This window comes from Athene cunicularia (assembly GCF_003259725.1).
Source record: "Athene cunicularia isolate RWA chromosome 18 unlocalized genomic scaffold, athCun1 chr18_part1, whole genome shotgun sequence".
NCBI classification, from domain to species: domain Eukaryota; kingdom Metazoa; phylum Chordata; class Aves; order Strigiformes; family Strigidae; genus Athene; species Athene cunicularia.
In genome coordinates, this window is record NW_020799123.1 from 7,295,978 (window position 1) to 7,310,676 (window position 14,699).

At 36.8% G+C, this 14,699-nt stretch overlaps 1 protein-coding gene across 11 annotated transcripts in view; it reads right to left on the reverse strand.

Annotated features, from left to right (window-relative positions):
• The window catches only part of MBTD1 (mbt domain containing 1), a 39,710-nt gene that overhangs the window by 18,329 nt on the left and 6,682 nt on the right, over positions 1–14,699 (reverse strand). For 7 of the 11 annotated variants that reach the window (XR_003399630.1, XR_003399628.1, XR_003399629.1 and 4 more), the window contains 10 exons: positions 13,883–14,084; positions 12,622–12,761; positions 11,678–11,792; positions 11,499–11,584; positions 5,939–6,056; positions 5,108–5,242; positions 4,542–4,630; positions 2,993–3,227; positions 1,691–1,746; positions 341–445 (listed from right to left, as the gene is read on the reverse strand). Coding sequence is in view for 8 of the 11 variants with exons in the window: in XM_026860817.1 (XP_026716618.1) it covers positions 341–445; positions 1,691–1,746; positions 2,993–3,227; positions 4,542–4,630; positions 5,108–5,242; positions 5,939–6,056; positions 11,499–11,584; positions 11,678–11,792; positions 12,622–12,761; positions 13,883–14,036 (1,233 nt within the window). In the remaining 3 variants the exon portion in view is untranslated. The remainder of the gene's footprint in view (positions 1–340; positions 446–1,690; positions 1,747–2,992; positions 3,228–4,541; positions 4,631–5,107; positions 5,243–5,938; positions 6,057–11,498; positions 11,585–11,677; positions 11,793–12,621; positions 12,762–13,882; positions 14,085–14,699) is intronic. The other 4 variants (XM_026860821.1, XM_026860824.1, XM_026860822.1 and 1 more) reach the window with 4 other exon arrangements.

Sequence of the window (14,699 nt, forward strand, 5' to 3'; positions counted from 1 at the left end):
TAGACTTCTGCAAGTAAGCAAGATGAGGTTTCTTTCTGAACAGCTGCAAAACACTTGGTATAATTAGCAGATTGTCCTGCAAATTAATCTCACAAACATCTTGTATTCTTATTAAAGTTAAGGCCGAATTTCCAGATTCAAGTCAAAAAAATAAAATTACATGAGTATATTCTTTTTCACAGCAGTTGTATATAAACAATTAATGAATATATTCCATAAACATTCATTGTGTGAATGAACTGCTCTTATTTTGTTTGAGCTTTTTGTGTCAAACTCGAATAACGGTGAGTGACAAAAGGATTCCCATCTACCTTCCCAAAATACATATTTGTTTCCTTACCTTTCTAATAGTTGCCACACATATTGCCGAAAGGTTTAAGGGGTCTATAGCTTCCAATTTCATTCCTTCTTTAAACCATTCTCCAGCTGCATCAACCTCTTTTACCTAAAGAATCACATAACAGCACCAGAAACTAAGAATCCAATAAGCCTGTGTGCCAGGTTTCTGTGACAGGGTTTTTGGTAGTGGGGGAAAAGCTTCTGGAAAGCTCTCCCAGCTCCAAAGTTAGACCCACCCCTGGCCAAGGCCAGGCCAATTAGCAACAGTGGCGACACATCTGCAGTAAGGTAGTTAAGAAGGGGAACCTGAGAGGGGAGGGGAAGGACTTTGAGGACGAGTTACAAGGACACTGCTGCAGACACGGAGGTCAGTGGAAGGAAGGGGGAATGAAGCTGGGGAGGTGTGCTGGAGTAGGGAACCCTCCTGTGTCCCATGGTGAGACATAAATGCCACCCCTGGGTGTCACTGGAGGAGCACAGATCCACCTGCAGCCTGTGGAGGAGCCCTGGGAGTCTGTGGGAAGAAGCAGCCCCCAGTGTTGTAGCTCAGTGCTGGGAGGTGCAGCATGTGGGGGTGACCCATGCCAGAGCATCTTAGGAAGAATCATCCCTGGGGAGGGTTCACAGCAGAGATTTTGTGGAGGACTATCTCCCACGAGAAGGACGTGACGTGGAGCAGGGGGGGAGAACGCAGAATAGTGCTTCTCCCCACTTAGAGGGAGAAGCAGCAGACAGACTGCACCCCGCCATCCCCTGGGCCCTGTGCCACTGGGCACGATGAGGAGGTAGAGGTATTGGGAACAAAACTGAGCCCAGGAAGAAGGGAGGGATGGGGGGAGGCGTTTTAACATGTGGTAACACTTCTCACTGCCCCATTCTGTTTGTTAAGTGTCATTATTATTAGTGACTGAGCCGAAGTGACACTTGGCTTCTCCCCCCCAAGGAGTCTGTCTTTTGCCTGTGAGTTAATGGGTGAGCAACCCCTCTCCATCCTTATCTCAATTTCTGAGCCTTTTGATTCGTTTTTCTTCTTCCCAGCGCTAGGTGGGGGGAAGGGGTGAGTAAATGGCTGCATAGTGGTGGTGCTCAGTTGCCCTCCGGGCTCAAACCACAACATTCTGGAACAAAATATAACTCCACACTACCAGAACTACAGATTGAAACACCTGCTGTATCATCTCTGCTGATGTCAAGGAGGACAAATCAGGTGAGGGCTTGAATAAAAAAAGTAATGCTTGTGCTGGGCACATTTAGAGGACTTCAGTAGAGCTTCAGGTCCGTTTTACACGCAGCAGGAGCTAAAGGTCCTTAATCAACTCTGAGAAAACAGTGCTCTTGCTAGCAAACTCACCTTCATAAATAAATGTGGTGGTGCATCAAAATGTCCATCCTGTTTCTTTGTAATATCTACAAGGAATAATATATATATTATTCAGAAGTTTTGTTAATAGAGCACACAGTGTTTTCTTTGATATGTTAACTAATACAATGCAATCATTGGTGTGGGAGACCTATAGTTCATAGTAAGACCTGCAAAAACCTGGAGGACACAATCCATCTATCTTCCTTATTGACTTCTACCTGAAATACCTCTAAGACAGTCTCTTTTATGAAAAAAAAATATCCCAATATTTACAAGACCACTTGATTACATCACAAAATTGATACAAATATACACAGAAACAGTTGCAAAAAATTCTCAGCTACTTTGCACTGTGTTACAACAGAAGACTGTATATTTGTTATATAATTACACATCATCACTTTAAATACGTCTATATAGATGGCTTTAGCCAACTGTTGAATACTATTTTCCAAGAGAAATCCCTGGAACTGTTAGACATGTTATTTCTGGGAAGCAGCACTGTTCTTAGTTTCTCTAACTACTCTTATTTATAAATGGTTTCACGGAAGTTTAAATGCTAGGAAAACTGAAGGTTTTCCTGAGATGATGCCTCGTGTAAATGACACAAGCTCAATAGAGCAGAGAAATATTAAAACCAGACTGCTTTTGTTTAGAAACTTTAAATACTTCAAATTACAAGTACTTCTGTATTTAGGTAACAATGGCCTTAACTATGTACCATCCATTAGATAGTCACTTCATCTTCCCTGCCCATCTCCTAGTGCCCTCTAAAACATGTAAATCTTGCAATATAAAAAAAAATTAGATAGTCCTTAAACTTACAAGTAAAAAAAAGTTGCTATCAAACAGGATACTTGTCCATGTTGTATTACACAACAGACAAATGTGAAGAAGCTAGGAGTTTGTGGAGCAGGACTGTGTAATTCCAGGTATCAGCATGAAAAATGACGTTTATCAGGCTTGAATATTGCAGTTCAAGGTTTTCCTGCCTTGACAGTTTGTTAAGCACTGTTTATCACTAAATCTTTCTAGATATGCACATACTACAAATCAACTTAGAATTTATTTTGGCCTTTCCAGTGCTGCAAAATACACTACTTATACTTTTAACTGAAACCTCTGGATGTAATGCAATTGGGAAAACCCCTGGGCCACATTATATGAATTTTTAAAGATCATTACTCAAGCTAGTTTTGTTAGTTGTGTAAAGTGACAGTATTGGTTAAGCTAGTACTTCTCCAAGCTAGTACTGCCCACAAAGCCACCTCTGAAACACAACAAACTTACCAGATCTTTTGAATCTGTGTCCTATACTTCGAGACCAACCAATATGATGAATGAGTGGACTGTACATATGGCACCAGAAGTCATCAGTTTTGTCTTCACTTTCTTCATACACCAGTCTTAACCGTCCCCCAATGACACTTTCTACAACTGCTACCCTTGTTCGACAAAGGTGCGTTTTGTCAACAACTTCTACTCTCATGGAAGTTTTGAATGGATACTGCATACTCTCAGACACCTTAAAGTAACAGGAGAAAAAGTGAAATATAATGTAAAAATATACTCTCTTTTTCTTAGTCATCTGTCTTCTGCTATTAAAACACAGTATCAATGCACTTTTAATTCAAACAGTTGTTAATCAACCTGTAAAAGTGACACAATTTCTCTCACTGTACACAGGGAAAAATGAAATGTTTCAGAAAACTAAGTAGAATAGATCCTACAATGCTTTAACTGCATCAAGTACAGCCTCTAATACAATTCTCACGCAGGTTACAAGAATGTTCCATTGACTTAATGAAAGTTTGTTCAGTTGTTAAGAATGGATAAAATTACATTGAGAAATAATTTTAACAAAAAAATCCCCAAGATTATCTTTTTTTGCTTTGTCATCCACTCAAAATATAGCACTTGACAACAGGATTAAAATATTTTTTTATAAAAGGCATGGTAAACAAACCTTCAATATAATTTAACCTGGCCACTCACAAATATACTTCTTCATAATATACCAAAAGGAAAGGAAGAGAATGGAAAACATGTTAATCTGCCTTGTGACAATACATTCCATTTAAAAATCAGTATCTGTCACTTGCCATTTCCATTATAAACTCCCCAAAGTGTTGAGATCTTGCCAATTCAATTTGCCTTCCAACTGAGCCAGTTTTTAAATAGGAATGTAAAACTGTAGAAAGGTTTTTTGGTTTTGTTTTTTTGATTTTGTTTTTAGTATTAGCTGCAGTCTAAGACAACAAAAAAATCTCATATTCCTACTAAAAGCTAGGCACCGTGTCACAATATTAGTAAGTAACCTACAGCATGCTATACAGGCAGCTGCCACACCTACAGACATGACTTAAAGACAGCAAAAAAATCTAGTCCAGAGCAGATGAAAAACTTTAACATTTAAAAGTACGTACTTCATTGCGTCTAGATACGTGCTATATTAATATATTTTGTTCAGTTTCTTGAAATAGTGCATGATAAAAATTATTCCTGAATTAGAAAAATAAGTTTTCATTTTTCTTACATATCACAGGGTAGCTTGTTAGCTTTTTTTTTTTTTTTTTTTTAAATTGGGGTATTTTAAAATTTAACTAATTTTTTAAAGAAAACTACTTTCTGCTAGAGGGGACAGTTTTCCACATACATACTGACAAGTGGGGACACAAGTGGAGAATAGAGAATCTAAGGAAAACTGTATTTAAGGGAAGAAACTACTGTATCATCTTCACTATGAAAGGAGCTAATGTGCCATTGTAAAATACTTTAGTTCTTCACATTGTGCTGCAATTTTGTTTACAGTACATCATTGATATTGCATCAGCCTTACCTTCTGAGAAAAGTCAGGAGGAAGTGTTTTGGCACCAGTAAGTCGTTTCACTAGAAAAGCTTTCCAGTTTGTGTATTTGTGTTGGATGGCTGTTGCAAATGAAGGGGAAAAAATAAGCCACTGATTTTTAATTGTGTCCGTTAGAGACAATATTAGAGTCTGGAATATGTAAAGAAGAAATCCCAGATGACTGTTAAAAAGCCTGGATGACAATGACAAAAACCTCTTTAGAGAATGAATGCTACCCAAGATTAAGTTTATGGGCATGTCAGGGCAAAGAATTTAATAACAGAATATAAATAAGAATCAGTGCATGTTCACATCACTGATTAGCTAACCCCTTCCACCTTGATTTTAAAAAAAAACTTTAAGTCACATCAGATGGGCTACTCCAAGAAACACTTTTAGCATCAATCAAGTCCTTATTTTTCCAAAGGTTAAAATGATTTATTCAAAACTGTTGAAAGAGTTGCTATGGTAAAAAAAATACTTCAGTATCTGGACCACGAGCAAATATAGTTTAATAAAGACTTCTATATCAATCAGTAAGGCTACTATTTACATACTTCGTGGAGGGACTAGGGGCTTCCCACTGGTTGCACACCAACCAACTGGGTGGATGTCAGACCCACAAACGTTGCACCAGAAGTCAAGACTTGAATCATTTTCAAAGCCTTCATATCTTAGCAGAGCATTGTAGCCTGCAAGAAAGCAATTTCATTTAACACAGACAAAAATTAAACAAGATTATAAAATATGTATTAATATTTCTTTACCAATCATAATGTATATTACATCGGATTTTCTAGACTATAACTTTTTATAGAACATTATGGCAAATTCCTGCATGTTATTAATGCATAGAATATAAATTTCTTTGATAAATGTGCAGGTGCTGTCATGTAAGTCAAATTGTAATTAAAATTATAATTTTTGAACTATAAACCTTTAGAATTTGAACTATAAACCTTTAGAAGTTATACGTAGGAGGACAAAATTAATTACCCACAGTATCTGCTTTTTCATATCTTAGCTATATGACCTTGAATTTTTAACTGTTAACCAAGTGATTCATATAACCAGGCTCACTTGCTAGCTATTATATCATTTCCTATCTCCTCATTCTGCACTGCTCTTAATGTGCTCTGAGGAAATATGAAAAAACCAAAAACCCCACAAATGAAAAAGACCCCAAAACACCTAGGCATTCTCAAGCCTCACTGAAGCCACTGTAAAACAGTATAACACAGTGACAGTGCTAAAACAACAACCTGTGGACCATGCTCTGACAATCTAAACAATGTCACCATTATGCTAATCAGGTGACCACTAACTAAATTATCAGCTCCCTTCACACAGTTATTTTGATTTTAACAATTTTGACTAAATATATTTACCTGCTAATTTTACAATTCCAGCTATCCAGAAGACTTTGGTAGGTAGGCTGCAGTCTGTGTTTGGAACCTCCACTCGCACTCCTTCTGAGATATCACCCCAGCATGTCCCCATAGGTGCCTATCATTTAAGGTGGGGGGGAAAGTCACCGGTTCACCACATGAAAATAATTATTTTTTGTTATATTAGTGTTTTACAAGTGACTTAAAAAGACGAAACAATCAAGACACATAAGACATAAGCGTACATTTAGAAAACACTGTATGAAAACCTAGCTTGGTTTTGATTTGAAGCTTGTATGTAATATTGTAATTATATACAACAATTACTGGGTATTTCCTGCAAAAACTATAGGATTGCAAGTTCAAAAATCCAGAAAGCAGAAACACAAGTTGCATATACTCACAGGTCAGCTTTATTCTATGTTTCAACTAGGTGCAAGGTACTGATTTTAGTGAGACCTGTGTTAATTCCTCTGCAATTCTACTTGCAAGAAAATTACGGTACTTTAAACTCATTCTTGTACCACAGACATAAAAATATTTAAGTTCTGTAAATCAGCAATGTTTCTGAAAAAATGCCTAAAAGTTATTTCTTGAATCTATTCTGATGATTTTTTTATGGTGGATTTATCATCCACTGGTTCACATCCTCTCAGAGGAACAGGCTTTCATATCACCTGCAAGTGACCATTCTGTCAAGCAATCAATAAGAAAAGAAGGCTGAGTGGCACCTTTTTAATGCATGACAAAAGGAAACGCACAGCTAGATTCCTCACAGTGTCCTGAAGACTGAGACTAATGTATTAGTAACAAAAAGAAATACAAGCTTGTTGAACTACCATGGATTTGTGGAAACTGGAGATAAAGATTTCCTTTGGTTTGCTATCTCAAGAAGAATGTTTTTTTGAACAGAAAAAGACACTTGGAGATAGTATTGTAGAGATACCAGAAATACACAACTGCTGAAGAATCTAAAACCTTAGAAGTTACTCAGCTGAAGTTATATTGGTAACAACATAGAAAATGTCTCAGTCCACATTAAACTTGAGACCACCAAGAAGGGAAAGATTCTGATTTGGAGTACTTCAGAACAACAGTAATATCAATTCTAAGGTGTCTGAGAAAAATAAATTCTTATCAGTTCAGAGAGTAGATATCCCAGGGACAACTGAAGAGATCCTCTGGTTCTGTAGTGGGCAGACAGTATTCTAAGGCTGTGTCTCATTCGCTCTTTGTAAACACAGAGAATTTAACCACTCAGTGGGAGTAGCCTCCAATGTGACAGAACTCTGGCCAAGAGCCACAAGTGAAGAAATTTGTATTAATCCTGAACGATTGGAAATCATGATACTGGAATTTTACTGACAATCAGCAATAGCCAACTAGCAGTGCTTAAAGCCAAACTTGTCTTAAAAAGGGATACCCTTCACTAACAGAAATGTTTGAGGATATAAGCATGCAAAACTTAAAACTAGTTTTAACGATTAAAAGAAAAGTCATTGCAAGTGTGTCAGTTTCGTATTCTTGAAGCCTGGTCTCTTCATGTTCTGCTATGTCCCGTCTACACCAGTCTAGACTGCAGAGCTCTTTTCTGCCATCTGGCAGACAAAGAGAAAAAAACAACTTGTAAGATGAGGGTTTATTTTCACAGACAAAATATGCAGATACAGTGTCTTAATCGAGTCCTATTACATATTGGATATCATCTCTAAATTGTCATGTGTAGCTTTTTGAGTTGAATTGGGGAAATAAACTTTTCAAACTGCATATTTTAGTAAATCTTGTTGCCTTGTATAGAGATACAGATGAGGCCAAACAATCAAAAATAGCGCTGCTGAATAATTTCATAATCCAGCTGCACTTAATTGAAATATATTTTACTGCCTGCTCATCTACTCAGTTGATTCAGAGAGCAAAGTATATTGAAACACTTCTCTGATAATGGAAATGTCACATTTTTATTTCTAGCACGTGGATTGGTATAGAGGGAAATAGCAGAAAGTTAAATTTGTCCTTGTCTGTGAAAATATTGGTTCTGCTAGTTCTCCTACACCAATCCATATGGCTTTAGAAGGAAGCTATCCTGTGTAGCCTCACTATTGAAATGCCAGATAACATTACTGTCCTGAAGTGACAGTCCACAGTATACCTGGTACACTGCGCCATCTTTTCCTTTTTCACTCATTATGAATATTCTTAAGGGAGGAAGATTGGATAAACCAGGGCTGTAACAGCCATCCTCCTTTGAAAAAACTCAAAGCACTATGTAAGTGTTAAGTCTTATTTATCTGCTGGCTGGAAGGGTAACTCTGAAGTCTGGATTGGCATAGTGCGAACTAGCAGAACCATAATTTACAGGTAAGAACAAATTTACCTTTCAGACTCATGACGAAGAGATCCACTTCACATCACTCCCAAACAAGGAAGATCTGGTTCATCGCTTTTTGCTCCGGGAGGTGACTTGGGAGGGGTTTATCTGTGAGCAGCAGCTGTCTTCTCTGCAAGGTAAGTTGCAATCAGGAAGGTCCTGTTTGACAGGAGTGCCTAAAGGCTAAGTATCCCCACATGCCTACTGACCAAAGATCTCAGAGTTAAACGAGCTCATGGCCCTTGTGGCTTCTAGAGCTCTTGGCTCTCATGGCTTCTGGAGCTCTCATGGCTTCTACGGGTTTTGGATGACACCGCTGTCATCATGACTTCTGACTTGAAACTTGAATCAGGATTTTAATGGCAAAGTGATGCTACCGATTCCTGAAGCATAAGGACAGTACGCTGAAACCTTGGGTGTGAACTGTACCACCACAAAAGGTAATGCCAGAGAAGGCAATGTGGAAACAGTCTAAAATACGGCGTTCAAGGCAAAGCACTGCCACCTAGTGTAAAATCCTGAGAATGCTCCCTTAAAGCTAACTATTTTAATAACAAAAGGAACCAAGAGGATGAAAATATTTCAGCTCAGAATAAAATTCAACTGGAAGAAAGACTGAAAAACTCTTAAATTCAGGAAGTGCACATCTAACTAGCAACAGAGCAGAAAAGAACAATTATTATTAAATGTGCATTAAGTTGTACATTACACAGTACTGACAAATGACTCAGCACTGTAGTTGCTTTCATTTCTAGGAATGGTTTGAGCTAATCAAAGAAAATACAGAAAAAAGTAAAAACTGTTTAGAATAAAATGAAATTGGAATGCAATAGCAATGAGCACATCATGTGTTACTAAGCTATAACAATATTAAAGCAACTAAATTAAAGAGTTTCCCTCCTTGCATCAGCTAGTGCTGTGTGTCTGATTAATGCAATTTTACAGACAAAAAGGCTGCAAGGTGCACAAACTGTAATTCTGGCTTCCTCACAGGTTTTCTATATGACATAAACCAAAGCAGCTTCTTTACTTCAGTTTACTGAACTATAAAGTGGTCACAGTTGTACTATTACTAGTGAATTTCATTAGTGTTACTGAACACTGAAGTCTGGAATAAAGGTAACAGGCAAGTACAAAAGCCACATTAAGGGCATCAAAAGACTCTGAAATTAATTCTTCTCATACAGAGAAACAGATAAAGAGAAATTCCAAGATTTAGTTCTAAAATTTAACTGTTTTAAATGGAAGATGAAGTAACTCCCCAAGAAAAAAAAAAAAAAAAAGAAAAGATCCAGGAAAATTACAGACCTGAAATACTGAAGTATGTCACGTTATTAAAAACATAATCGGTAAACTAAATCCCACATCTTGTAATGCATTAAATTTTCTTTAATGTTTATCCCAATATACTCTATCAAATACCCATACAGATACACCCAGTATAACCAGATACATATTTTATCTAATAACAATTTTAAGGATACATGTGTCATGATTTTACTGCCAATTCAAAACCTTTGTTTTGAACACAATAAGCTTTATAGATTCCATCTCAGACATACATGTGCATGGAATCCGTAATATGGATGGTAAACAAATACAAGCTTTTATGAATCAAAGCAATCTAGTACAAAGAAAACACAGCAATAATCTTTCCAGACAAATAGTATTGTTTCCTTTAGTTACCAGAATGGGAGAGAGAAGGATCTAACAAGAAAGTACTAATGCATTTACAGATTCTGACTGGTTTAAATACTATATTTTTCAAAGGAATAATTACAGTAAAACTAAATGAAAATCACTCCCTTGTAACACTAACAAATGTCCAAAGAAGCAGAATTCTCCAAAGGAGATTGTAAGAGTTGAATTTTTCTTCTATATAAAAGGATAATAGGGACAGAAAGAAAACAACATTCAGGCCTAGTAGAACTGCTGGCATGTAGCTTGTGAAAATATTCAAGGTTAACATGAACATTAATACTGTATCTGTTTACAATATTCACATTATTATATGCACCATTCAACTTAATGAGGCAATAAAAAAGGAAGATAGAACTCCTTTAATATGGAATGTTATAGCATAATTTACAAGTGACCTAACTATTGTAACTGTTTTCTAATTAAGGATGCCATACATCATGAAGCGTTTTTTGTTGTAACAGCATAGCCCACATTATCAAACAATACCTTTTTGCTATGTACTTATAAAATTATTTATTGTAGCATGTACATAACTGTGAAAGCAGAGTGCAAACACGCTTACTTAAGCACGTGGAATGTGATAGAAATTCACGAAGCTGTACTAATGCAAGGTTCTGTTCTGGGCAGTGGTTAAGGCCTCTAAGCATAAAGGGTGCTATTCACAAAGTGCCAACTGCCAAGAGCCCTCCACTCCTACTGATTTATGAGTCGACAGGGCTCAGCATGAATTCCAGAACTGGACAGAAAATACATGTCTCACCCCTTACAGACAACTTTCATGAAACAAAATGTTTATTTTGATTGCAGTTTTAATCAGATAATTTTGAGCAAAATAAAAATTTGTAAGAATATGGAACACTTCAACTTCCCAAATAAAAAAAGTATGCAGAGCAAGCACTTGTAATGACTGAGGACTTTTTGTATCTCTAATACAAAGAAAACCAACCTCTTTAACTTGATATTTCTAAAAAGCCTTAATTTGCCTCTATTTCTACACTACCAGCCAGCACAACTGACAGGAAGAATCTGACTAAAAAAACAAGAAAAAAAATCCCAAATCCAAATACGTAACCAGAAGATCAGTTCAACATAACAGAGCAAACCTGACTCAATCTAAAAGGCCTTTTGTAACTTTTTCTAATACTGCATGACCTGGTTGGTTTGGCAGTGCATTCAATGATTTTGCACCCTGAATGTGAGAAAAATAACTTCAGGGGTGTTTAAGAGTCCTCCTTTTACTTCTTCTTTGTTTATGAGAGCATGTATGATGAGAGTAACTGACAGTGTTCAGAATGGTTTTAAAGGACAGTTAAAAACAAACATACCCATCTAAAAAGTAGTCACACCAACACAGTTTACAGTAGAAGCTTCATAGTCCAAGGCCATAAAACATATTTGGATACGAATGTTTTGCAAAAATTAATTCAAGAATTAACGTGGACTCACTCACTCTCACACACGAAAGAATAGCATGTATTGAAAAATACTTACGTGTTTAAAACAGGTAACAGGAGCTGCTGTAAAGCTATTGCTATTGATGTAGTTACCCCAGCTGAAACCTTCCACGGGGACAGCTGCTAAGAGAAAGTTATTTTATTTAGGAAGTTGCTAATGAGCCACAAATTGTGTATTACCAAAAACTTGTTTCAGCTCTGTTTATACGCCATTACCTGCTTTAGTCTTTGCCTGGTTCTGTAAAGTTGCTTGGTACTGAGCATATGCTGCTAGTTTAGCCACTAGGGGTTGTTTTTGAAGAACTTTAGCCTTCTTTGTTGGAGGTTTACCCTAAAACAAAAAAAAACCTAAGTAAATAAAGTCTTTCTAAACTCCCACCAGGAAATTTCCATAGGTCTGTACCATATTTCTGGTACATTTAACTAAAATTAGAACATGGAATGAGAGTTGACTAAGTACCACAAAACAACATGTAATATTAAATAAATTTAAAAACCAGTATCCAAAAGATGACTTTTGTACTACTATTCCAACTTGAACAGCATTATAGATTCATTGTTGTTTACCTGAAAAAAATACATCTTTTAAAAACAGATCAAAAGGAAGAACTTTTAATCTAATTTACACCAATGCATTTTTTTGACATTTGTTGCAATGAATTTGAGATAGGATATAATGCTATTTCTTGACATTTCTATCACTTTTCTTGAATGCTTCAAATATACCTTCATGATTTTTTGATTAATTTTTTAAGTGAAGAGACCAAAACCCATTTTGAAAATCTATAGAGTTAAACCCTCAAAAACAAAACACAGCAATTCTAAGTAAACCTTTATGCTCTCTAAAGCTAGAAAATATCTTGAGTATAAGATGCATAGAATTTCAAATTGCTACATTATACAGACTGAAGATTTTTCCGGATCTTTTTCTTGCAGAAGGGCCACTGCAGTACAGTTGAAATAAGAAGTCAGTATTCTCTGTAGTTTGCTCTGCTGAGCAAAGTAATTTGTTCATTACTGATACAGTTTTGAGTTTTGGCTTACAAAATCACTTATGTGAAAATTTTAATGTGTTGAGAAACTTGACTTATCTTAAAACATCATGCAAGTTTTACAAACACAAACTATAATAAGTATATAAAGAAAATGGGTGTCTGTACCGCTACCTGAAGCCTGGCCAGAATGCTGGCCTTCTTGGAGTTCGATGAATAGCTTCTAGAGCACGACACGCTGCAGAAGCGTTTTGTTTTAGAGTAAAAAGCGTCACGGACACCAACCATTCCACACATCTCGCATGTAGCTAATCAGAGGAGAAAAAAAGCCAAATGTGAAGAGTGTAATAAAGACCTCAGTAAAAATTCAGAACAAAGACAACATAAGGAAGGCCCTGTAGGTGGCACCAACAAACAGTTTCTTTATGGTTTGACCCTGAAGACAATTGCACAGAAAAATAACTTAAAATAAGAACACCACCACAAATGTCAGTGAAACACTATGAACCTCAAGTTCATTAGTTAAAGGGTGCCTCCCTTCTGCTCTCTATTAATTTTACCACTGGTAGAAGAGAATGATCCAGCTAAATCAGCTAAAGCCAGTTTCTGTGTTTTCATGGTTCTCAAGGAAACGTCTGCTTTGAATCTGGGCCTGCCAATCTTGATTTCCTCTAAATATTTAATGCTTCCGACCTCAAATAAAACCAGATCTCTTTGCTGAATCATAAATTAGTATACCCAAAGTAACCCAGACCAATTTTCTCTTGTAGTTGGAATCATACACTTCAGAGGCTGGCAGCATCACCCACTGAGTTGTTCCATATGTCTGTGACCAATTTATGCCAATGAGACAATACCAAGGTTCTACCCAGAGAGAGCTCTACTAACCACTAATGATTCTGTCGAAAGTATTTTCTCTCCAATAAAAGTAATCTCACTTTTTTGAAGTCTTCTTTCAGTGGGTAGTGAACAGGTATACCCTATCAGGCTATACAGTAGCAGTAATGAAGTTTTCCTAGCATAGCAAGAAATATATTTTAATATATTGTACATATAACATAAAGGGACAGAAAAATATATGCCCAAGCATAGAGAGAACAGGCTGACATTCTCCTCAAAGCTCAAAGAATAAAAACAAAGTACAGGGGAACATATATATGCATGTGCATAAATACCCAACCCACATGTGATGGGAGGGAGGATGTTCCCATACTATTTATTTCCTGACAGCAGGATTCAAAATCTATCTTATTTCAGTTCAGCAAAAATCAAACAATTCCCCCCTCACAAACCAAACCAAGCCCAACTCTTCAGCTCTTTTGGTTCCTTTTCAGTTGGAACCAATGTTTTGAGATTGGTCTCTCACAACTCACAGCACAGGCTAAAACCCATAAATACCAAATTCTTTGTAGTCATGCACCATACTTACCCATGCCAGATTTGCCATCTGGATAAGTATAGACCTGTCCATTGTTCTTTATAATTGGGAGACTGGATGGCAAAGGAGCAACCTCCTCTTCACTCTCATCTGAACTGGAGCTGCTGCTGGTGTCCTCACTACAACTATCATAACCGTCAAACATCCCGAATGAATCACGTCTTTTCCTTTCTGCTCGTGAAGTATGTTCTGTCTAAAAAATAAAAGAAGCAAACAAACAACAAAAAACCCAGAGAATAGCAGAGCATTCTGAATGCAAATATTTTAAAGTCAAGCTAAAAAAGTTTCAAAGGTCAAAGTCAGCCTTCAGAAGTAGATGTACTAACAAACTGCTCTATCTGCACAGAGCTATGAGCCATACATTGCCAATGAAATTAGTATTGGTAATAGTCAAAACTAGCCAATTTTAGGTATTGTGATATACAGGAAGAAAGGTCTAGCTCACGATCCACTGAGAATACACAGTAGCAGTCCATACATTTCTTTTCCTTGGTATCTTCAGAGTTCATTAAACCTGATGTGCTGAATAATGACAGCCACACAGATCTCATATGCAAATGAGCACATTCCAGATGGCTGCAGCCAATTCCACTAAAATTCATTCATTTGAGAAAGCTGGGCAGAGAAAAGACAGTTCAACCAAGAGGGCACTATTGCACAGGAACATAAATGAGAGTATCTCTGCTCTCACTTGATATATCCTGGTGTAGACCCTGACCCAATTCACCATTCCACCTAGGCTTCAGATCTCATCTTCCACCAGAATTAGTTTTTCTTCTAACTCCAGTTACAGTTCAGATTTGTAAAA